Below are 20152 nucleotides of genomic sequence, written 5' to 3'. Positions count from 1 at the left end.
CGTCCCTTTCCTAACGATTCCCAGTTCTGAGCTCACACTACTACAGTACGAACTGACATTTTGATTAAGTTATCTGCTTACAACCATAAGACCTTCTCAGACAAATCAGACCCCATCAGCATATGTGTGAATTTTAGATTTTATTTTTCTCTCCGTGTGCATCGCTTTACACTTACATATGTTGAATCTCATCTGCAAATCCATTGCGTCTTCACTCAACTTGAAGAGATCCTTCGTATGCTCTTGACTATAACTAGGTGTTATTGGCAGACTTGGCTATGCTACTGTTTCTCCCTGGTTCCAGATCATGTCTGCATGGGTAAATAAATATAACACAAATTCCAGTACAATACTTCTTAAAAATAGGTGGCTGTTGTTTTTTTAAATGTTGTTTTAATATTGTAAGACTCCACTGGGAGGAACAGTGGGATGAACATGAATTAAAGAAATGCTCTTCTCTTCTTTGTGACTGTAGGAATTGTGGAGAGGCCTCTAGGGCCAATACCCTTAATCTCTTTCAATGAAGCATTGCAATACTTCCAAACAGCAGATCTCTCAGACTGCAGGGTATGTATGTGCCAACTAGGATTGATTTAACAGCCGTACTGCTTAAATATTTTAGGCATTGAAAATGCTGCATTGATGGTTCCTGTTTGGCTCTTAAAGCACTTCCGAGGTACTCTTATTCCTATTTCATTTTGTCAGGGAGAGATAGAGTTACCAGAGCCCAGGAGCTTAAATCTCCATGATTTAGCTAGTTCCCTTCCTTTCCGCCACCCCGTCTCCTTTTTGCTAACAGATACAGGTGAAACTTGGAAAATTAGAATATCGTGGAAAAGTTCATTTATTTATTAATATTAAATGAAATCAGCAAAGTGCTCCAAAATCTCCTGGTAGATGGCTGCGTTGACCCTAGACTTAATGAAGCACAGTGGACCAACACCAGCTGATGACATGGCTCCCCAAATCTCTTTTCTGATGAAAGCAGCTTTTGCATCTCATTTGGAAACCAAGGCCCCAGAGTCTGGAGGAAGAATGGGGAGGCACACAATGCCAGATGCTTGAAGTCCAGTGTGACATTTCCACAGTCTGTGTTGATTTGGGGAGCCATGCCATCAGCTGGTGTTAGTCCACTGTGCTTCATTGAGTCCAGGGTCAACACAGCTGTCTACCAGGAGATTTTGGAGCACTTCATGCTTCCTTCCACAGACAAGTTTTATGGGGATGCCAACTTCATTTTCCAGCAGGACTTTGGAACCTGCCCACACTGCCAAAAGTACCAAAACCTGGTTCAATGCCCATGGGATTACTGTGCTTGATTGGCCAGCAAACTCGCCTGACCTGAACCCCATAGAGAATCTATGGGGCATTGCCAAGAGACAGAAGAGAGACACGAGACCGAGCAATGCAGAAGAGCTGAAGGCTGCTATTGAAGCTTCCTGGTCTTCCATAACACCTCAGCAGTGCCACAGGCTGATAGCATCCATGCCACGCCGCATTGAGGCAGTAATTGATGCAAAAGGGGCCCAAACCAAGTACTGAGTACATGTGCGTGCTTCTACTTCTCAGAGGTCCAATACTGGTCTATTTGCAATCCTTGTTTTGCTGATTTCATTTAATATTCTATTTTTCTGAGATTGTTAATTTGGGGTTTTCATCAGCTGTATGCCATGATCACCACAATTATAACAAATAAAGGCTTGACATATCTCGCTTTGCATGTCATGAGTATCTCATATATTAGTTTCACCTTTTCAGTTGAATTACTGAAATAAACGAACTTTTCCACGATATTCTAATTTTCCGAGTTTCACCTGTATATGGGGCTGTAACGTGCTGGGTTCTAGGCTATAGGTTTCTGTAACAGGAGAGTTTAGATGTTTTCAAGTTATTTGTGCTTCAGAATCCCTGCCTATTGACATAAAGCAGGTCCTCTAATATATCTATATAGATATAGATATAGATTTAGATATAGATATAGATATAGATATAGATATAGATATAGAATTGTTGCCTATAAGTAAATTAACAGTCATTATTTCCATTAACCTCGACTGAACGAAGCACGCTTAAGAGCCAAGTTAAATGGTTGAAGGATTGTATTGTTAGGTGTCCGTATCTAACCAGGCAGAGGGAACCAGGCAGAGGGCCTTCTCGGTAGTGGCACCCGCCCTCTGGAATGCCCTCCCATCAGATGGCAGACAGATAAACAACTATTTGACTTTTAGAAGGCATCTGAAGGCAGCCCAGTTCAGGAAAGTTTTTAATGGTTGATGTCTTATTGGCTTTTAATATTTTGTTGTGAGCCATTCTTGAGTCAGATGGGTGGCCTATTATTATTATTATTATTATTATTATTATTATTATTATTATTATTATCTGATATAGGGCACTGTAGTAAAATTTACTTTCTCTAAGGGATTTAAAGCACCCACAAGGCACAAAACAAAACCATACAAACTAGTATTATTATTATTTTTAAAAATGCACCTATCTGATTCAAAACCACCCAGAAACATCACAAAAGATAAAATAGCAAAATGAGCAACAAGATAAAAATATCTAATGGTAGTAAAAAGATCTTAGGTATCACCAAACGGTCCATGAAAATAGAATTTGTCTGATGCCTAAAAGATGGCAGTGAGGAAAGCCTAGGCAGGTATGCTTAAGGAAGGAGTTCCAGAGTTTGGTTGTCACCACAGAAAAAAATCCTCTCTTTGGCAGGGAAACAGGAAGAAGGTCTACTAAGGGTAATGTCAATCCACAGCCAGGTTCATAGTGGTCCTTTTTGTTACCTAGCCCAGGGTATGAGGGAGATCAGGCCAGGATTTTGCCTGTGAGAAAACTATGGTCTGAAATGTCAGCTGCACATAATGCATAGATTGCCTTCCAGGAGAACGCTCCTTGCCAATCTGAGTTTGGAAAAACAACAACCCTGGAAGTCAATGAAGATCTCGTAATACTGATATGATATGGTTTGTTGCCCTTTTCTCAGCAGTGTTGTTAGGGAGGACTTTGCCTATGTACCATCACACTTTTAAATTCTTTCTAACTTTCCTTGTTTCAGAAAAAGATTCAGCCAACGGTGCGAAGGAGAGGACTGGCCGCCGTTGCCCATTTCCTTTTTGGCCCTCCCCGTCTCCACCAGCAGCTGCAAAGTGAGAGGGACTTAGCCTTGGCGATAGCCCAGTGTAAGTTTTGTTTCCTGTGGCTGCGGATAGCATCTTCCCAGTAGCCGGTTTTCTGACTGTCCGCCTACTTAATATTGCCATGTCTTAAATATCTGGAAAGGGCTGCAGCTCTTGGGAAGAGCATCTGCAGAAGAAGGCCACGGGTTCAATCCTTGGCATCTCTGGGAAAGATTCCTGTGGAAAACTCTGGACAGCCACTACCAAGTTAGTGTAGACAGTACTGAGCCCTATAGAATGATGGTCTGACCTTTGTATAAAGCTGTTTTATCCAGTCCTGTGAAGTTGGGCTGGGGAATCTCTTGCCCTCCAGGTGGACTCCCAGCTCCCATTATCCCTGATCATAGACCAGGCATAGGCAAACTCGGCCCTCCGGACTACAACTCCCATCATCCCTAGCTAACAGGACCAGTGGTCAGGGATGGTGGGAGTTGTAGTCTCAAAACATCTGGAGGGCCGAATTTGCCTATGCCTGCTATAGACCATGCTGGCTGGGGTTGATGGAAGCTGGAATATAGCAACACCTAAGAGATTCCAGGTTCCGCACCCCTGATATAAAGTCACAGCAGACTGCTTTTGTCTGGCCTTTGTTTCCTCTAGCCCAGTGTTCCCTGCTTTTATTGGCAACAGCTCTCCCAATGGTTTGGGCAGAGGTCTCCCTGCTGCCTGAGATACTTTTGTGACCCTGCAGTCCCAACTCCCCATCTCTGGGAGAGGAGGTGGTGTCTGGGTGGGAGAGGCAATTGTCATCAGAAATGGCTCTGGGTGTCCCCACTGGTCTAGAAGCTGCAGCCCAAGAGGAGTACCTTTGGCCAGTGCCTCTTCAGCCTGTGGAGGTTGTGTTGCTGTCCTCCAACAGCCAGTTCTATTTAAATCTAGGCTGACCTGCTGCTGAAGTACAGTGGTACCTTGGTTCTCAAACTGAATCTGGTCCAAAAGTCCATTCCAAAACTAAAGCGTTCCAAAACCAAGACGTACTTTCCCATAGAAAGTAATGCACAATGGATTAATCCGTTCCAGACTTTTAAAAACAACCACTAAAACAACCATTTGACTTGAAGTTTACTATGTCATGAGACCATTGATCCATAAAATGAAAGCAATAAACAATGTACTGCAGTCCCACAATCAATCAGTAGCTGAACTGGGTTCCACACAATCACAAAAAACAAAAAAAAGAGAGCCGCCAAAACAAAAACTCAAAATAAGTAGCAAAAACAGACAGACCTCAGCATAACACTCAAAACATGTGGCACTCAAATCGGAAGCGTAACACTCAAAACTGAGCACTTTCGGCTTCCAAAAAAAGTTCGCAAACCAGAGCACTTACTTCCGGGTTTGCAGTGTTTGGGTTCCAAGTTGTTTTGAGTACCAAGGTACCACTGTACAGTGGTACCTCGGGTTACATACGCTTCAGGTTACATACGCTTCAGGTTACAGACTCCACTAACGCAGAAATAGCACCTCGGGTTAAGAACTTTGCTTCAGGATGAGAACAGAAATCGTGCTCCGGCGGCGCGGCAGCACTGGGAGGCCCCATTAGCTAAAGTGGTGCTTCAGGTTAAGAACAGTTTCAGGTTAAGAACGGACCTCCGGAACGAATTAAGTACTTAACCCGAGGTACCACTGTAATGTGATTGGAGCCTGCTGATATGTCTCTTCTGCCTAACATCACATGGATGCAGACAGGGTGCTGCCTGCTTTGCCTTGACTTTCCTGTGTTGCAGGGGGTCGAACTGCATGACCCTTGTCCCTTCCAGTTGATTTTGCCTTTTCAGAACCTGAACCTTGCCTTGTTTCAGATGGTCTTGCTGGAGCCTGATCTTGGTCTTAGTTGATTTTGCCTTGCTTCCTTTGCTCTTTGCACTCTTCCTCACTTCGGTTAAAAACGCTCAAGGGCACTGCTTGGCAGAGAACACATCTTTATGCAAAGATGCCAAGGATTAAACTTGGGCCTTATGCATCTAGAGTAGAGACTCATTTAAGCAGAGAAAATAATCGGCATTTCCCTCAACAGGTGGCTTGGATAACAATGAAAAAGTGCACATGAGGATCCTGCAAACGATTTACAAGAAACTAACGGGGTCCCGTTTTGATTGTGCCCGTTATGGAGCCCATTGGGAAGACCTGGGATTTCAAGGTATGGAGGAAGTACATGAACAATATTCTTCATACGAGCTTGGCATGGCATGACTTTTGCTTCTGCTGTAACATGTGGAAGAGGAACATGCATTTTTCCCCAGGAAAGATCTATGGGCCGCTCCCATCTGGCATGCTGTACATTTATTTGCAGGGGAAGGTCAGTGAGTTCCCTGTTTGCAAGATACAGCAGAAGCCTTTAAAAAGCTGCTCACACTTCCCTTTTTTGATACTTTATTTGAAATAATCCTCATCCCAAACATCCAGCAAGAACCACTGTAACATTTCAAAAACCCTGAATATTTTGAGTTTGGGTAGTTGTCTTATAGGCCTGCTTCCACAGACATTATATACTTGATTTGTAAGGAGTTTCTTATTTAACATTCTGTTATAGTTTAATACTAACATCACATTACCTTGGAGGGAATGGGAGTTATTTTATTTATTTTAAAATGTATATATTGCTTTACAGATTGCAAATGCAAGTATTCAACAACAGATACAGGACAACAGTAAAAACAGTCAAAACACTTTTGGGGCTTTTGAGGCTGCTTTGACTGCTGTCCTGTATCAGTTGTTGAATACGGGAAGCAGCATCAATAAAAACAAGGATGCAGCAACAGGCAATAGAATCATCTAATTAAAAACTTGGGAGAAGATTGGGGTGCCAGATGAATGTCTCTGGGAGTCATTTCCACAACCGGGGTGCCAATACTTTGTTTCCATGCGCCTTGCCTCAGAAAGTTGAGGCATTTGAAGAAAGACTTCTGAATAATTTGAGTGGGCGACTTCATTCAGGGAGTAGATGGTCTTTTTTAGATAGCTTGGTCCCCAATTGCATTCGCCTTGGAGATAAGCTGTAACGCACAGGCCAAAAGGTTTCATTCGGTAATTCAGATCACCGTTTTCCTGTGGCTTTCAATTTGGAGTCATTCAGGTATGGTTACATAATGGAAATGATGTATTGGGTGCTCATGAGAGAGAGCGTCAAGCTTTCATCAGGCCACATTAATTTTAGCATTGCCTTTCTGGGTTTGCCCTGGCAATTAACAATCCTCTAATGTAGCTTTATGCATGCAATCATTCACAAATATGGCCTGTGTAAGAGCGTTTATTGCCTTGGCTTAACTGTCTCTCTGTGTGTGTTTTATACTTAAGGGATGGATCCTGGCACAGACCTACGTGGGACTGGAATGCTAGGATTAATGCAAACACTATATTTTGTAATGGATTCTCGGATATTACCCATAGCTCGAGAGATTTTCAAGTTATCCCATCACGAAACACAGGCACGTTTCCTTTTTCTAAGCTTGGGTTTTTGAAATGTTATTGAAAACCTGTGGGAGAGATAACTTTGCAAGCCTGGTCTCCTACTGGTTATAACAGAAGGCCTTTATTTTTTTACAGCCTAAATCATCAGCTTGAAAGATTCCTAGAGTGTCGACTGCTTTTGTCTGAACTGCCTCCCAGAAATGGTTCGGTCCTTTAACTACATCTCCTTGGACTACATGTTGGGAGATCTCATGTTCTAATAATTAGGGTAGTTTAGTCTCTAAAAATTCCATTCCTGTAATGGCAAAGCACAGTTGGTCATTAGCTCTGAATTCAGCCATTTAATTTTTTCATCTCTCCTTTCCTTCTACTCTTCTACTCTTCCCTCCCCACCCCAATATAATCTTATTCCCGTCTGCCATACTATGCACCCCCAATAATGTTTCCAGTATCCAAACAATCTCTGGCTGAATCTTTCAGGAGCCTTTGGCTGTGCTTTAGGAAGACTTGTAGATGAGAGGGATGATGAACCTGTGACGCTCCAGATGTTGTTGGATGCCTCAGCTCCAGCCGGAATGACGACCACTCAGGGATGGTGGAGATTAAAGTCCAGCAACATCTGGCGTGCCACAGGTGTCCCACCATTGTTTTAACTATCCAGTTTAGATTTTACAACCAATACTTGAACCTTCAGCCTGAAACCTTCTTGTTTGAACTGCTTTCTGATCCAGGATTGAGGGTATTTGCATAACATTTTGATGGGTTATGGTGCTTTCTTTGAGTGGAAGTTTGGGCATTGGCCTTGAGAATCCAGGCTAGGTCTTGATAGAAATGCAAATGGCCATATGGTATTAGTAGGTATATCTTAGATTGACCAAGGCAGAGATCTTTTTGCAGTAAAGGTGGCATTAGATTTCTTCTTCTTTTTTGAAGAGGCTAGTTGATATTTGTATGTTCGGTACAACAACGTTTCATGCTGAAATGATATTGCTTGTATTTCTCTCTCCTTCCCTTCCCCCAAATAAAAATATCAATAAATTATTGGGGGAGAATAAAATAAATTTAAGCACCACCTTTCCCATTAGCTCATTGAAAGGCATTTCTGGGAAACAGGGTGGAAACTAATGCATAATAAGATGCTGAAATGTAGCTGATGCTCCCATTGTGTCTCGAGGCTTTTGCTAAAATTGCTCCCACCAGAGGCATTTGGAGGTCCAGAAAAAAGAACCATTAGCATCTCAGCTGGCAGTCTGGTGGAGCCTTTGTGAACCCGGTGCCTTCCAGACCAGCTGTGCTGATGGGAGTTTTACCTTTTTTACCTTTTCAGCCCAAAACTTCTGAAGGTCATCAGGTCAGGGAAGGGTGGTCTAGCATATCTTTTTATGTTCCTATTTGGCAGGTTAGTCACCTATGCTTGGTGGGTTTATGATTTGGTACTTCCTGCTCTTAACAGCATTTCCCCAAATTGTCTTTCTTTTCCTATTGACGTGAAGTTAATATTCTGCAATCAGCCTAACTGGAGCCTTGCCGCTCTTTAATTTACAATAAATTATACCAGGGTACTAGAGTTTTCTTGATTTCTTTTTGGTTATGTGATTTGGGTTTCGTGTGAGGAGTTTGCATTTTTAATACTTATCCTTCGTTAGGAAAGCAGAATTGGTTCAGGGTCCCCCAGTGGAGGGAAGCAGAAGAACAATGAGGTCCTGGGACCTCTGCTGGATGAGCCTGAAATTCCTCTCCCTTTTCCTCCCAAAGGCCCACCCCAGTCCCTTTCCCAGTTTCTAAGCAAGTTGAGGAAGTACCAATAATCACGAAGGGTGAAAACATGATTTTAATCACATATCCACTCTCTTCCAGTATACTACAACTTACTATGTTGTCAATGCAAATAGGCAAAGTCAGTAAGGGATGGCAGGGGTAAGGTTTTGGGACCGCAGTGGTATTTGCTTGTCAGTCAGAATGGTCAAGGGCATGCCGTATAGTCCAGGGCAGGCATGATTTGTTCTTGAGGACAGGAGGTGGCATTGCACACTGTTGTGTCCTTCCAACACCTTGCCGCTGCTCCCCATCATCTGCCGCCTGAAGCCGCTGTCTTACCATGCCCAGTGGTACAGCTGGCCCTAAACAGTGGGCAAGAATGACAGAAAGCCAAGCTCCGAAGGGTTTGATCCAGACATAGTTATGCTTAGAGTTAGATAAACTGAAAATGTAATAGACAACAATTTCAATGGGTCTGCCGTGAGACTATGTCCGGATTCAACTCTTATTGTTAATGATTATTTTAAAAAATAAATACTGTATGTAAATCAATAAAACTAAAGCTCGGTTCTGAAAAGCAGAGAAAACAGAGCAAAGGAACAGAGTAGAAGACTTGGCCAAGTGAGATCTTCTCCGAGTACTCGAGCTGCTTGGACCAAGAAGCAAGTTCTGAGGCTAGAGCATTAAAAGGCCCATTGAGAAGGATTGGTGCTTGGGGTCAGCTGACGGGATGTTGTAAGATGCTGTGTTCTGCACTCTAAAGGCACCACTTAGGTTGCAGTACCAGTGTGTCAGGTTTGTGGTTGAGACAGCACCAGTGAGACAGCAGCTAAGATACCAGAGCTGGGACCAGAGCCTTGCTCTGAGATGTTTTGAACAGAGAAAACGCCACAACTTCAGGTCAGATGGGTCACACCTGATTTTTATAAAAGGAACAAATCAAATCGGCATATCTGTTGAAAGGATTCATAATCTAAAACCAGAACATGTTGCCTGAATTTGACTCGCTTCTTAAATGTAAGGTCAAGTAGAGAAACTGACCCAAATCTCTGTGTAGGGTTTCATCCAGGCATATATAAGTGAACTAAAAAAAAAAAAAAGTATGAATTTTACTTGCCGTTAATTAGGGACAGGGCACACTTTTTTTAATGTATTTCCAATTCCTTTACAGAATTTCCCTTTCTGTGTGATGTCTGTCAATATTACTCGTATTGTAATCCAAGTGCTGAGGGAAGAACGCCTTTCCAGGTGAGTTTGTTGCAGATCTCTTTTATTACGGATGGCATGGTAGAGCTGTGTTCAAGTTGTTGCCGCTGTTTTCATTGCTATGGAACCATGCAACTCAAGAAGAATGAAAACATTTACATTGGAGTGGAAATTAAGTACCGCTTCCGTAAAATGTTGGGACTATATTGAATACATTTTTTGAAAAATTCCGTGAATACAGAAGATCCAGGACTGTAAGCATAACTGACAGGTCAGTCAGCTAAATTGGGGGCCCACTGCAAACTAGATCCTTATCTACTCTTACCCCATGTGAGCTAAATTTGATAGGAGGTGGGCCATCCTCCTGTCATTCAGCCAATGCATCCCTGTGAGGAATTTGATCACACAGCTGATTTCTGCAGAAAGCAGGCACCACCATTCCCCAGATGATGTTTTCCCCAGTAGGGGACGCAGGTGGCACTGTGGTCTAAACCTCTGAGCCTCTTGGGCTTGCTGATCGGAAGGTCGGCGGTTCGAATCTCCATGACAGGGTGAGCTCCTGTAGCTCTGTCCCAGCTCCTGCCAACCTAGCAGTTCGAAAGCACACCAGCGCAAGTAGATAAATAGGTACCACTGCAACGGGAAAATAAACGGTGTTTCCATCCACTCTGGTTTCCCTCACGGTGTTCCATAAGCGGTTTTGTCCTGCTGGCCACATGACCCGGAAATCTGTCTGTGGAAAAACGCCGGCTCCCTCGGCCTGGAAGCGGAGATGAGTTCTACACCCCATAGTTGATTTCAACTGGACTTAACCATCCAGGGGTCCTTTACTTTTACCTTTCTCCCAGTGCTCTCCATTGTGAAAGAGGGGGATGGAAAAGCTGAATAGGGCATGCAGCTTGAAAAACAAGCCTTGCTATATTTTTGGTTTACTGCTCGTGGTTTGTTTGAATGGTAAACCACGACAAATCATGTGCTGTGTGTGTGTGTGTGTTTGTGTGTGTGTGTGTGTGTGTGTGTGTGTGTGTGTGTAGAGTCCTGGAAGACTTGCTCTCTGCTTTGCAGGTTTTTTCCACCTGGCCTGGGGTGGCAGGGCCCTGACAGACTCCAGCTACAAAAGCTGAGGCTGTTGAACACTCTTTGGCTGGGGTGTTTGGGGGTATTTGTTGGGGTGGAGTTGTTGCTGGTTGTTGTTGGTTTTTTTTTTTTGTATCTTCATTTTAGATCTTGCGATTTATGTGACAATTGTGTATTTTTTGATGTTTCATTTATTGTTTATGACTACTTTTGTTGCGTTTTTTTATGTAGCAAGACACCTTGAGCATTGGAGGCACATTCACAATTAAACCATAGTTTATGACATGGGGCATTCTGATGTTTTGGAGAGGCATTTGTACCCCAAAGCCACGCATGCTTACTTTGGAGTAAGCCTCACTGTGTTTGGCAGGGCTTACTCGCTAGTAAGGAGGTTTAGGATTGCAAGTTTTCAGGGGGAGTGCATTGCTGCAAATGTGGCAAGTAGCAGGAGTCACACCACTTACTGACGCTTGGGTTTTAAAGTGACTTTAAAAAATGTCTCTTTAAAAGCAAACTAATTCAGGGCAGCTCATGGGTAGGATATTACTTTGGGGGTATAATTTTGTGGGGAATTTTATTTAGTGGTGCCTTGGGGGTTATGATAAATGAAGGCCAATGAAAGGGAATTGATTTGGAGCAGAAGATGGGGGGGGAATTATTTGGGAGGGGGAATTAATTGAAGAGGAGCTGCTTTAGGTCTTTGTGCGTTTGCTTCAAAGCTTTGTTCTGCTCGGGGGGGGGGGCATTTTACACATGCTCAGTGCCCGAGATGGCAGACTTTTTGAGAACAAAATGTGACAACCCTATTCATCCTCTTCCAAGATGTGGAAAGACTACCTCCTTCTTGCCAGTCCGTACTGCAGAAATTGGTGACCATTTTTTGTCAGTTCTGGAAAAGGGGCAGAGGAAAGATTGCCAGGCGGGCACTTACAGAATTAAAAGCAGCCTAGAATTCCTTAGTACCTTCAAACCTAACACATTTATTGTTGCCTTAGCTTTTTGTAAGCCAAGATCTTATTTCTTCGGATGCATGCATTGTACCACGTGGGTTTCATAGTGCTTCATGTACACCTGGTATTGTAGTGACCCTTACTGTGAGCCTCCAAGGTAGACCTGTATTATTATCCCCACATGCTGGGGGAAGGGACAGTGGCCATGGCTAGCACACATAATAAAAAGGTAAAGGACCCCTGGATGATTAAGTCCAGTCAAAGGTGACTATGGGGTTTGGCTCTCATCTCACTTTCAGGCCGAGGGAGCCGGCGTTTGTTCACAGACAGCTTTCCAAGTCATGTGGCCAGCAGGACAAAACCACTTCTCTCCCCCCCCCCTAATTTTTATTAAATTTTTCCAAATATCTTGAACACAATACAGGTTAACAATATTTCTCCTTTAAATCTATATCTTATCTGAGTTAACTTCCCTCCACCCCTCTTCTGGCTTCTCTACATTGCTCTTGCTTAAGCGTGATTACTATATATACATTCTATAAGTGTCTATAATTCCTTAATAAATTTTTGTATTATACTTTAGACATACATTCCTTATTACAATACAGCATTACATCTTGTGGTCTAACCAAATGTTTACAATAAACGTTATGAGTTTTATTTCAGTCCTGTGAGTGTCTTTATTTATGTACAGTTTTCTCTTAAGTATACCATAAATTTGGACCATTCTTTTTGGAATTTCTCATCGTCCTGCTGTCGGATTCTTCCAGTTAGCCTTGCTATTTCCGCATACTCCAATACTTTCTGTTGCCATTCTTCAATTGTTGGGATATCCTGTTGTTTCAATCTCTGTATGAGGAGTAGTCTTCCTGTTGTTGTGGCATACAGGAAGAATTTCTGATCCTCCAACCAGAGCGCATGGAAACACTGTTTACCTTCCTGCCACAGTGGTACTTATTTATCTACTTGCATTGGTGTGCTTTTGACCTTCTAGGTTGGCAGGAGCTGGGACAGGAACTCATCCCGTCATGGGGATTCGAACCACTGACCTCCTGATTGGCAAGCCCAAGGGGCTCAGTGGTTTGGACCACAGTGCCACTCGCTGGGCCATCATCTCAGGCTTTCTTTTGACATGGGTGTGTGTGAACTCCCCCTTGTTTTACCTTAAATTCCAGAGGAGTGTTGTCTTTCCCCCCCAGCAAAATGAAATGTTTCTTGGCAAGCAAAAGCATGCTCCTAGTGACGGAAATGCAAGTCTTTGCCAGCCAATTTGGAGTGACATTACTGAGCCAGATCGACCAGAAGTCTGAATTGGTATAAAGCAGCTCCTTGTGTGTCATTTCCCCTTTTGTCTTTTCCTGTTAATAAGGCCAAGTGATAGGGAAGATGACCCTGGCAGTAAATTTGTTGTACTTGTCTCTTTCAGAGAGTGTAATCGAAGGCAGCAAGTCATTGCAGTGCTAAATGATTTGTACGTGGCTGTATTTTTACGCCTCTTCAACATCTGGAAAGCACAACAAAAGACTATTTCTGACTCTGGTTTTGTTCTAAAAGGTGGGCTGTTTTAGTCCTGTTTAAAAGAAAGAAAATATATAGTATAACAATTCCTTGTTCCGTGCATATATGTTCCTTTATGGGAGAGCTGATTGCCATGATCAGTCTCATGTGCGGAGATAAATGTTTGTGTTGTTGATTCTTGAATATGGTGCTGCAGGCAAATGCTATGTGTCAGTTTATAACTGGGCAAATAAAGCAAATGTGCTGGCATTTGTTGAATTTGCATAACTGAAGCTAGGTCTGACGCCTAATTAAAGAAATTCTAGCTGATTAATCAGGTGTTTTAATTAATTAAATAAATCTGCCTAAGTTTGCATATTCCTTATACAATTCCACAATTCTTTTTGAGGAAAAGGAGGTATATAAATGTAATAAATTATATGTGTGTGTGTACACACTCTCTCTCTCTCTTTTTTTTTTGCAAATAAGTTTTTATTGGTATTTACACAAATAAACAAATAGACATATACAAAGTTCATTTAAATAACTTACACATATTATATCCACCAAATCATACAAAAATAAATCCCTTATTTTAGGCTCTGCCGAGCCTAGGACTTCCCTCCACCCCTTTGGTAAGTGTCAAATACATTCTATAGTCACGTATTTTATTTTTAACCTTACATAGTAACCCCTTACTGTTAGAGTAAGTGACATCTACAAATTGTTTCCAATATACGTCCAATATTTATTCCAGTCGTCATGAAATTTCTGTTCATCTTGGTCCCTTATCCTTGCTGTTATTCTAGCGAGCTCGGCATAATTTACCATTTTAACCTGCCATTCACTTATATTGGGTATAACTTCCGTTTTCCAGTTTTGTGCTAACATGATTCTTGCGGCTGTAGTGGCATATAGGAATAATATCTTATCTTCTTTTTTAATTTCTTTACCCATCATTCCTAACAGAAAAGCTTCGGGCTTTTTGGGAAAGGTGTATTTAAAATTTTTTTTAAGTTCGTTGTAGATTGATTCCCAAAAGCCTTTCACTTTGCTGCATGACCACCACATGTGGTAGAAATCACCTTCTACTTCTCCACATTTCCAGCATCTTTTGTTCTTTAACCTATACATCTTAGCCAATTTCACTGGTGTAAGATACCACCTATATATCATTTTCCACAAGTTTTCTCTCAGAGCTGTACACGCCGTGAACTTCATGTTGTTATTCCATAATTCCATCCACCTTTTAAAATCAATATTATAACCGATGTCTATCGCCCATTTAGTCATTACCTCCTTTACCTCCTCGTCCTTTGTGTACCACTCCAATAAAATATCATAGATCCTAGACAGAGTTTTATTCTTGCCTTCAATAACTTCCACATTAAACTTAGATTTTTTATCTTCAAAACCTAGTTTCTTTTTATCTTCTTTTAACAGATCATTTACCTGGTGGTATTGCAACCAACCAGTAAATAAATTTTTTATCTCGTCATACGGTCTAAGTTTAATACCATGCTCTGTTTTCCTTGTAAGCTCTTCATACGTGGCATTCTTCTCTTCCATATTGATTTTTTTAATAGTTAGCACCTCTATTGGTGAGATCCACCAAGGTGTCTTCCTTTCCAGAAGATTTTTATTTCTTTCCCATACTTGGTAAATTGGTCCTCTAAAAATATGATTTAGAAAGCCTCTATGTACTTTCACCTTTTCATACCACAGGTACGAGTGCCACCCGTACCTGTTGTCGAAGCCTTCCAAATCCAGGATGTCCCTATTTTCTAATCTTATCCAATCTTTCAGCCACAATAAACATGCCGCTTCATAATATAAATTTAGATCCAGTAGGGAGAAGCCCCCTCTTTCCTTTCTGTCTACCAATATTTTCATTTTTATTCGGGGTCTTTTTCCCTGCCAGATATATCTCGCCAGGGCTCTTTGCCACTCTTTACATTGCTTTACGCCTTTAAGTACTGGAATGGTGTGAAATAAAAATAACATTCTAGGCAGGACGTTCATTTTAATTACCGCTATCCTCCCCAAAAAAGACAATCTCATTCTCTCCCAAATTTCTAAATCTTTCTTGATATTCTTCCAGGTGACCTCATAGTTATCCTTATATAAATTGATATTCTTAACCGTAATCCACACTCCAAGATACTTCACCTTCTTTGCTGTCGTAATTCCCGACCTTTGTTCTAAATCTACAGTGTCTTCTTTAGTTAAGTTTTTAACCAACATTTTGGTCTTGTTCTTATTAACCTTAAGGCCTGACACAGCACCAAACTTTTCGAATTTTTGTAAAGCTTCTTTTACACTATGTTTTGGGTCTTCTAATGTTAATACAATATCATCCGCGAAAGCTTTGATTTTATGTTCTTTCATCCCTACCTTAATTCCTTTCACCTCTGTTGCCTCCCTCAGTCTCTTAGTCACACTCTCTGCATGCGCAGAATTTCTTAGCTTTCAGTTGTACTTGCATCTTCAAGCTAGTGCATCTTCAAAGCTCCTGCCTTCTTTTAAAAATCAGGACTCCAAAATGTGATTCTTGGATTGCCAAATGCTGCACCCAGTACTGAATTCTGTGTTTGTAAGATGCAATCATGAACCTGCAGAACACTCCCCTGACCATAGCTGCTTAAAGAGACTGGAAGAATTTGGAAAGCTACTTTTTACTTGGCTTCTAGACTCCTCTCCAAAATGTCATTTTCATAGCCGTGCAGGTTTGCAGTACATTTTCTCCATGTTCTTCTTCATAACTTTATAAACCTTTACCCCGATACCACCACCAACCCTGCACTTGGCTTAAAAAGCTCAAAAGTGGCCTTTACTCACAGGGAAGGTAAGCTGGAAGTCAAAATGGCTAACCTTTTTCCAACCCAGGTGTCTTGACTTCTTCAGAGCATGTTCCTACCAGATACAGTGGTACCTTGTGTTAAGAACTTAATTCGTTCCGAAGGTCTGTTCTTAACCTGAAACTGTTCTTAACCTGAAGCACCACTTTAGCTAATGGGGCCTCCCGCTGCTGCTGCGCTGCCGGAGCACAATTTCTGTTCTCATACTGCAGCAAAGTTCTTAACCCGAGGTACTATTTCTGGGTTAGCGGAGTCTGTAACCTGAATCATCTGTAACCTGAAGCGTATGTAACCCGAGGTACCACTGTATCATGTCTCTCTCTCTCTCTCTCTCTCTCTCTCTCTCTCTCTCTCTCTTTCTATTTTTCTTTTTGCAGAAGTGGAGGCATTTGCTAAAAGAAACCCGAAGCAGCTGCTGAGACATTTGGAGACTTACATGAACGGGATTTCGCTTTCAGCAGGGGAAGACGGCTTTCAGGCCAACGCTTTCACCTCGGAGGTTCTCGGTTCGAACCTGAACTCTGTGAGAGCTGATAGTAAGGAGCTGAATTTTACTGGAGTCGGTGACCTGCCGACGTCGGAGAGAGAGCAAGACAGCTGATCCGGCCCCATGGAAATGGGGAAAGTCTTTGTACATGATAAGTCGACAAAGCCGGTTGATATGGTCTCTTAGTGGCTCTGTGGCCCGGCTGCAGAAAGGCTCACAGGGAGGGCTGAAGGTCTTGGAATGCTGCTAAAGTAGAAGTGCGGGGGCTTCAGTTTGGGCCAGAGGCGCTAAGCAAGGTATAGCGAGAGCCCCAGGGGTGGAGTCTGGGTTCAAGAGCAAACTGCTTCAGTTCTACAACGAAGCAATCTGAGCAGGATCCATTCATCCCGGTTAGTAGCACTAAAGCTGTGAAGCTGACCTTTCTTTTGTTGCGGGAGTGTATATCTGAATTTCCAAATCCTCTCGCACACTGAAAATAAAACGTTCTTCCGGTTCCCGAGGTTTGTTAGAGCTAAGAAACCTATGTTTATGCATTGCTGAATGCGAGCTAATGTGAGCCTTGAGCTGCTGCAACCAGAGGCTAGTTGTGGGCCTACAATTTCTTCAGTTAGGAGTTTTATTATTATTATTATTACTGGGGAACGTATGAGACACAAAGCTGTTGAATCCTTTTTACTCCCGTCAACTGGGAAGCATCGATTTCTCAGTTGATGTGCACCTGCTGTGACATATCAACCCACAGGATGTGTATGTGTGTGTGTGTCTTTTGGTTTTTAAATGGGATTGTCAACAGGAACCACTGAATGTGTACTGAAATTGTGAGCACCCGACTTATATGCTATTGAGGGTGCTCACAGACAACCAGCAATGACACAGTAGTTGTGTGAAAAGGTACCATATGGCGGCTGCAACTGCAAGGTGAGGCATTGTGTGGCTTTCAACCATCTGGAAAACCCAGTGGTTACTACACCTCGGTTTTCCTGGATGGCTGGGGTAGTGAGGAGGGATGGTTGCAGTGGTACTACTAGGCTTACCATATGACTGGCTAACATATGAATGCCTCTTTTAATGTGGTGGAAACGGCCACACTGAGCTTTTCAGCAGCTGACATGTGGTGCCCAGTGACTCATTTTCACTCTGCGATAATCTCCTTCGGACGTCCTGTCCGGCGTACCAGCTGTATTGTATGTAAAGTTGTAGCCCTGGCTGATCCTGGGCTTTTCCATTAAACTTACTACAATCTTCAACCCTAAGCTATGTGTCTGTTTTCTTCATGCCATGAAATAAAAAGGTAAAAGAAAAAAGTAAAGGTCCTCTGGATGGTTAAAGGGGACTGTGGGGTTGTGGCGCTCATCCCGTTTTCAGGCCGAGGGTGCTGGAGTTTGACCACAGACAGCTTTCCGGGTCATGTGGCCAGCATGACTAAACTGCTTCTGGCGCAATGGAACACTGTGAGGGAAACCAGAGAGCATGGAAATGCCGTTTACCTTTCTGCCGCAGTGGTACCTATTTATCTACTTGCACTGGCGTTCTTTTGAACTGCTAGGTTGGCAGGAGCTGGGACAGAGCAACAGGAGTTCACCCCATCGTGGGGATTCAGACCACCGACCTGACTGGCAAGCCCAAGAGGCTCAGTGGTTTAGACCACAGTGTCACTCATGTCACCTTTGAGTTTAAATAAACGTACTTATAGAGGCACTGTGGGCTGACACATTGCTCACCAACTTCATCTACCCCACCTGCAACCCCCTGCCACCTTTCACTGTCCCTCACCCAACCCTCCCCCCTGCGACCCCTCACAACTCCTTTGTGTCCCTCCGTCAGGATGGTGTCCAAAATATAAAAAGCCTAAATGTATTACCTAGAAAGTTATTTTTGTTTCAGTCAATTCTGGAGATTGGCTAGAAATATTGATAGATGCAAAAGAGAGAGGTTTCTCTCTGCCGGATATGAGATTATACTATGAAACATCTTGTCTTTGTTGGTTGAAGGAATGGATGACATTGGAGAATTCACATATTTTAGACTTAGAAGGTCATGATAATATTTTCAGTTGGCACGCTTATTTATGATATGAAAAGGTGAAAGTACATCAGGGATTTACAAATCATATAATTAGGTAAAAGTTGTATAGAGTATGGGATAAATCTAAAAATATATTAGAGGCAAAAACACCATTTTGGCTCTCACCGTTGGAAGCTATAGCGGTAAAGAAAAATAATATGATTGAAGGTGGACAACTTATAGAAAGGAAAGTATCAAAAGAATTTTAGGAATTATCAGGAAAATTAATAACATGGATACAATAACATTTGAACGAAATATCTAAGAAAGATAGAATACAAGGGATATCACAGCTGGAGAGAGATCTGTTGGAATGAGATGTAAAAGTGCTGTCTAAAATGTGTAAGATATTATTGGAATGGGAGACAAAGGATAAGCAAATAAAATCAATGATACATTGAGCAATAAATATTGGTCATAATATAGATAAGGGAAGCATGGGAACGATTGTGAATATGGATATAAAATTTACAGCAATATTGTCTAAGAGAAAATTATATGAAAATGTTATATTGATGGTACCTAATACTGGGTAAATTGGCAAAAATGTATAAATCAAAATCAAATAAATGTTGGAAATGTAAAGAGTAAGAAGGTTCTTTTCATCAAATGTGGTGGTCTTGTGGTAAGGTTAAAGCTTACTGGGAAATGATATTCATTATACAGTGGTACCTCGATTTTCAAACGTTTCCGTTGACGAACATTTCAGTTTTTGAACGCTGTAAACCTGGAAGTAAATGCTTCAGTTTTCGAACACGTCTTGAAAGTCGAACATGCCACACAGCTTCCATATTGAGTTTGTGGTTTTCGAACCTTTCAGAACTCTAACAGTCTTCCGGAACGGATTCCGTTCAAAAACCAAGGTACCACTGTATAATGAATTGAAAAATATGTTTAAAATAATGTTTGTAAAAGAACCCAGAAGCCTTCCTTTTGGGAATTATAGGGACAGAACTACCCAAACTATAGAAATTTATTTATGTATTCAAGATTGTTACTTGCTGAAATATGGAAAGAAGTCCCAGCGAAAGAAGAACGGATACAAAAACTTAACGGAATATGCAGAAATGGGAAAAATTACCGGAAAAATAAGAAATCAAGGTAACAAACTTTTTATAAAAGAATGGAAATAGTTTATTGAATATTTACAAAAAACAACAGATAAGAACATTGGCAGGATTATTGTAATAACCTGCAGATTTATAGGAGTATATATTTAAAGTAGACGAATAAATGAGTAAATTAAGTTAATTTGGAATATGCAGAAAATATATAAAAAAGAAATTTATAAAAAATAAAACCTAAATGCATGGTGTTGCACACTGGAGGGCTTGTTTTGGGGGAGATTTGCTTGGGATCAGATGGTATTGCAAACTTCAGTATTGCATGCAAGCTTTTGAATGACACTTTGGTACAAGGCTGATCAGACCCAGAGCCTTATCGTGCTAACAGGCCTTGCGGTTAGTATATAATAGACCCATATTCTTATCTCTGATGTTGCATAAAGAAAGTTTTCTCCATACTAATCTTCTTCCAGGAGGAAACAGAATTAATAAACGAACAGTTGCAATACTTGTGTGAGGGACGTCTCCTCAAATCTATTCCTGTGGCATGGCCACACTTCCTCCATTTCTCAAAGGGAGCCCTGAAACAGTG

At 41.8% G+C, this 20152-nt stretch overlaps 1 protein-coding gene across 5 annotated transcripts in view; it reads left to right on the top strand.

Annotated features, from left to right (window-relative positions):
- The window catches only part of ELMOD3 (ELMO domain containing 3), a 29852-nt gene extending 12167 nt beyond the window's left edge, over positions 1–17685 (top strand). For 4 of the 5 annotated variants that reach the window (XM_083588914.1, XM_083588916.1, XM_083588915.1 and 1 more), the window contains exons 5-11: positions 476–567; positions 3068–3191; positions 5206–5328; positions 6486–6616; positions 9529–9605; positions 13017–13144; positions 16323–17685. In XM_083588914.1, coding sequence (XP_083445040.1) covers positions 476–567; positions 3068–3191; positions 5206–5328; positions 6486–6616; positions 9529–9605; positions 13017–13144; positions 16323–16546 — 899 coding nt within the window. In that variant the 3' untranslated portion in view covers positions 16547–17685. Of the gene's footprint in view, positions 1–475; positions 568–3067; positions 3192–5205; positions 5329–6485; positions 6617–9528; positions 9606–12789; positions 12996–13016; positions 13145–16322 lie in introns of those variants that run through there. The other variant, XM_083588917.1, reaches the window with a different exon arrangement.
- Positions 17686–20152: the final 2467 nt, after the last annotated feature.

This window comes from Podarcis filfolensis (assembly GCF_964270895.1).
Source record: "Podarcis filfolensis genome assembly, chromosome: 15".
Classification (NCBI taxonomy): domain Eukaryota; kingdom Metazoa; phylum Chordata; class Lepidosauria; order Squamata; family Lacertidae; genus Podarcis; species Podarcis filfolensis.
Note: the sequence above shows the minus strand (reverse complement) of the source record. Positions and strands in the feature narration are given on the sequence as shown.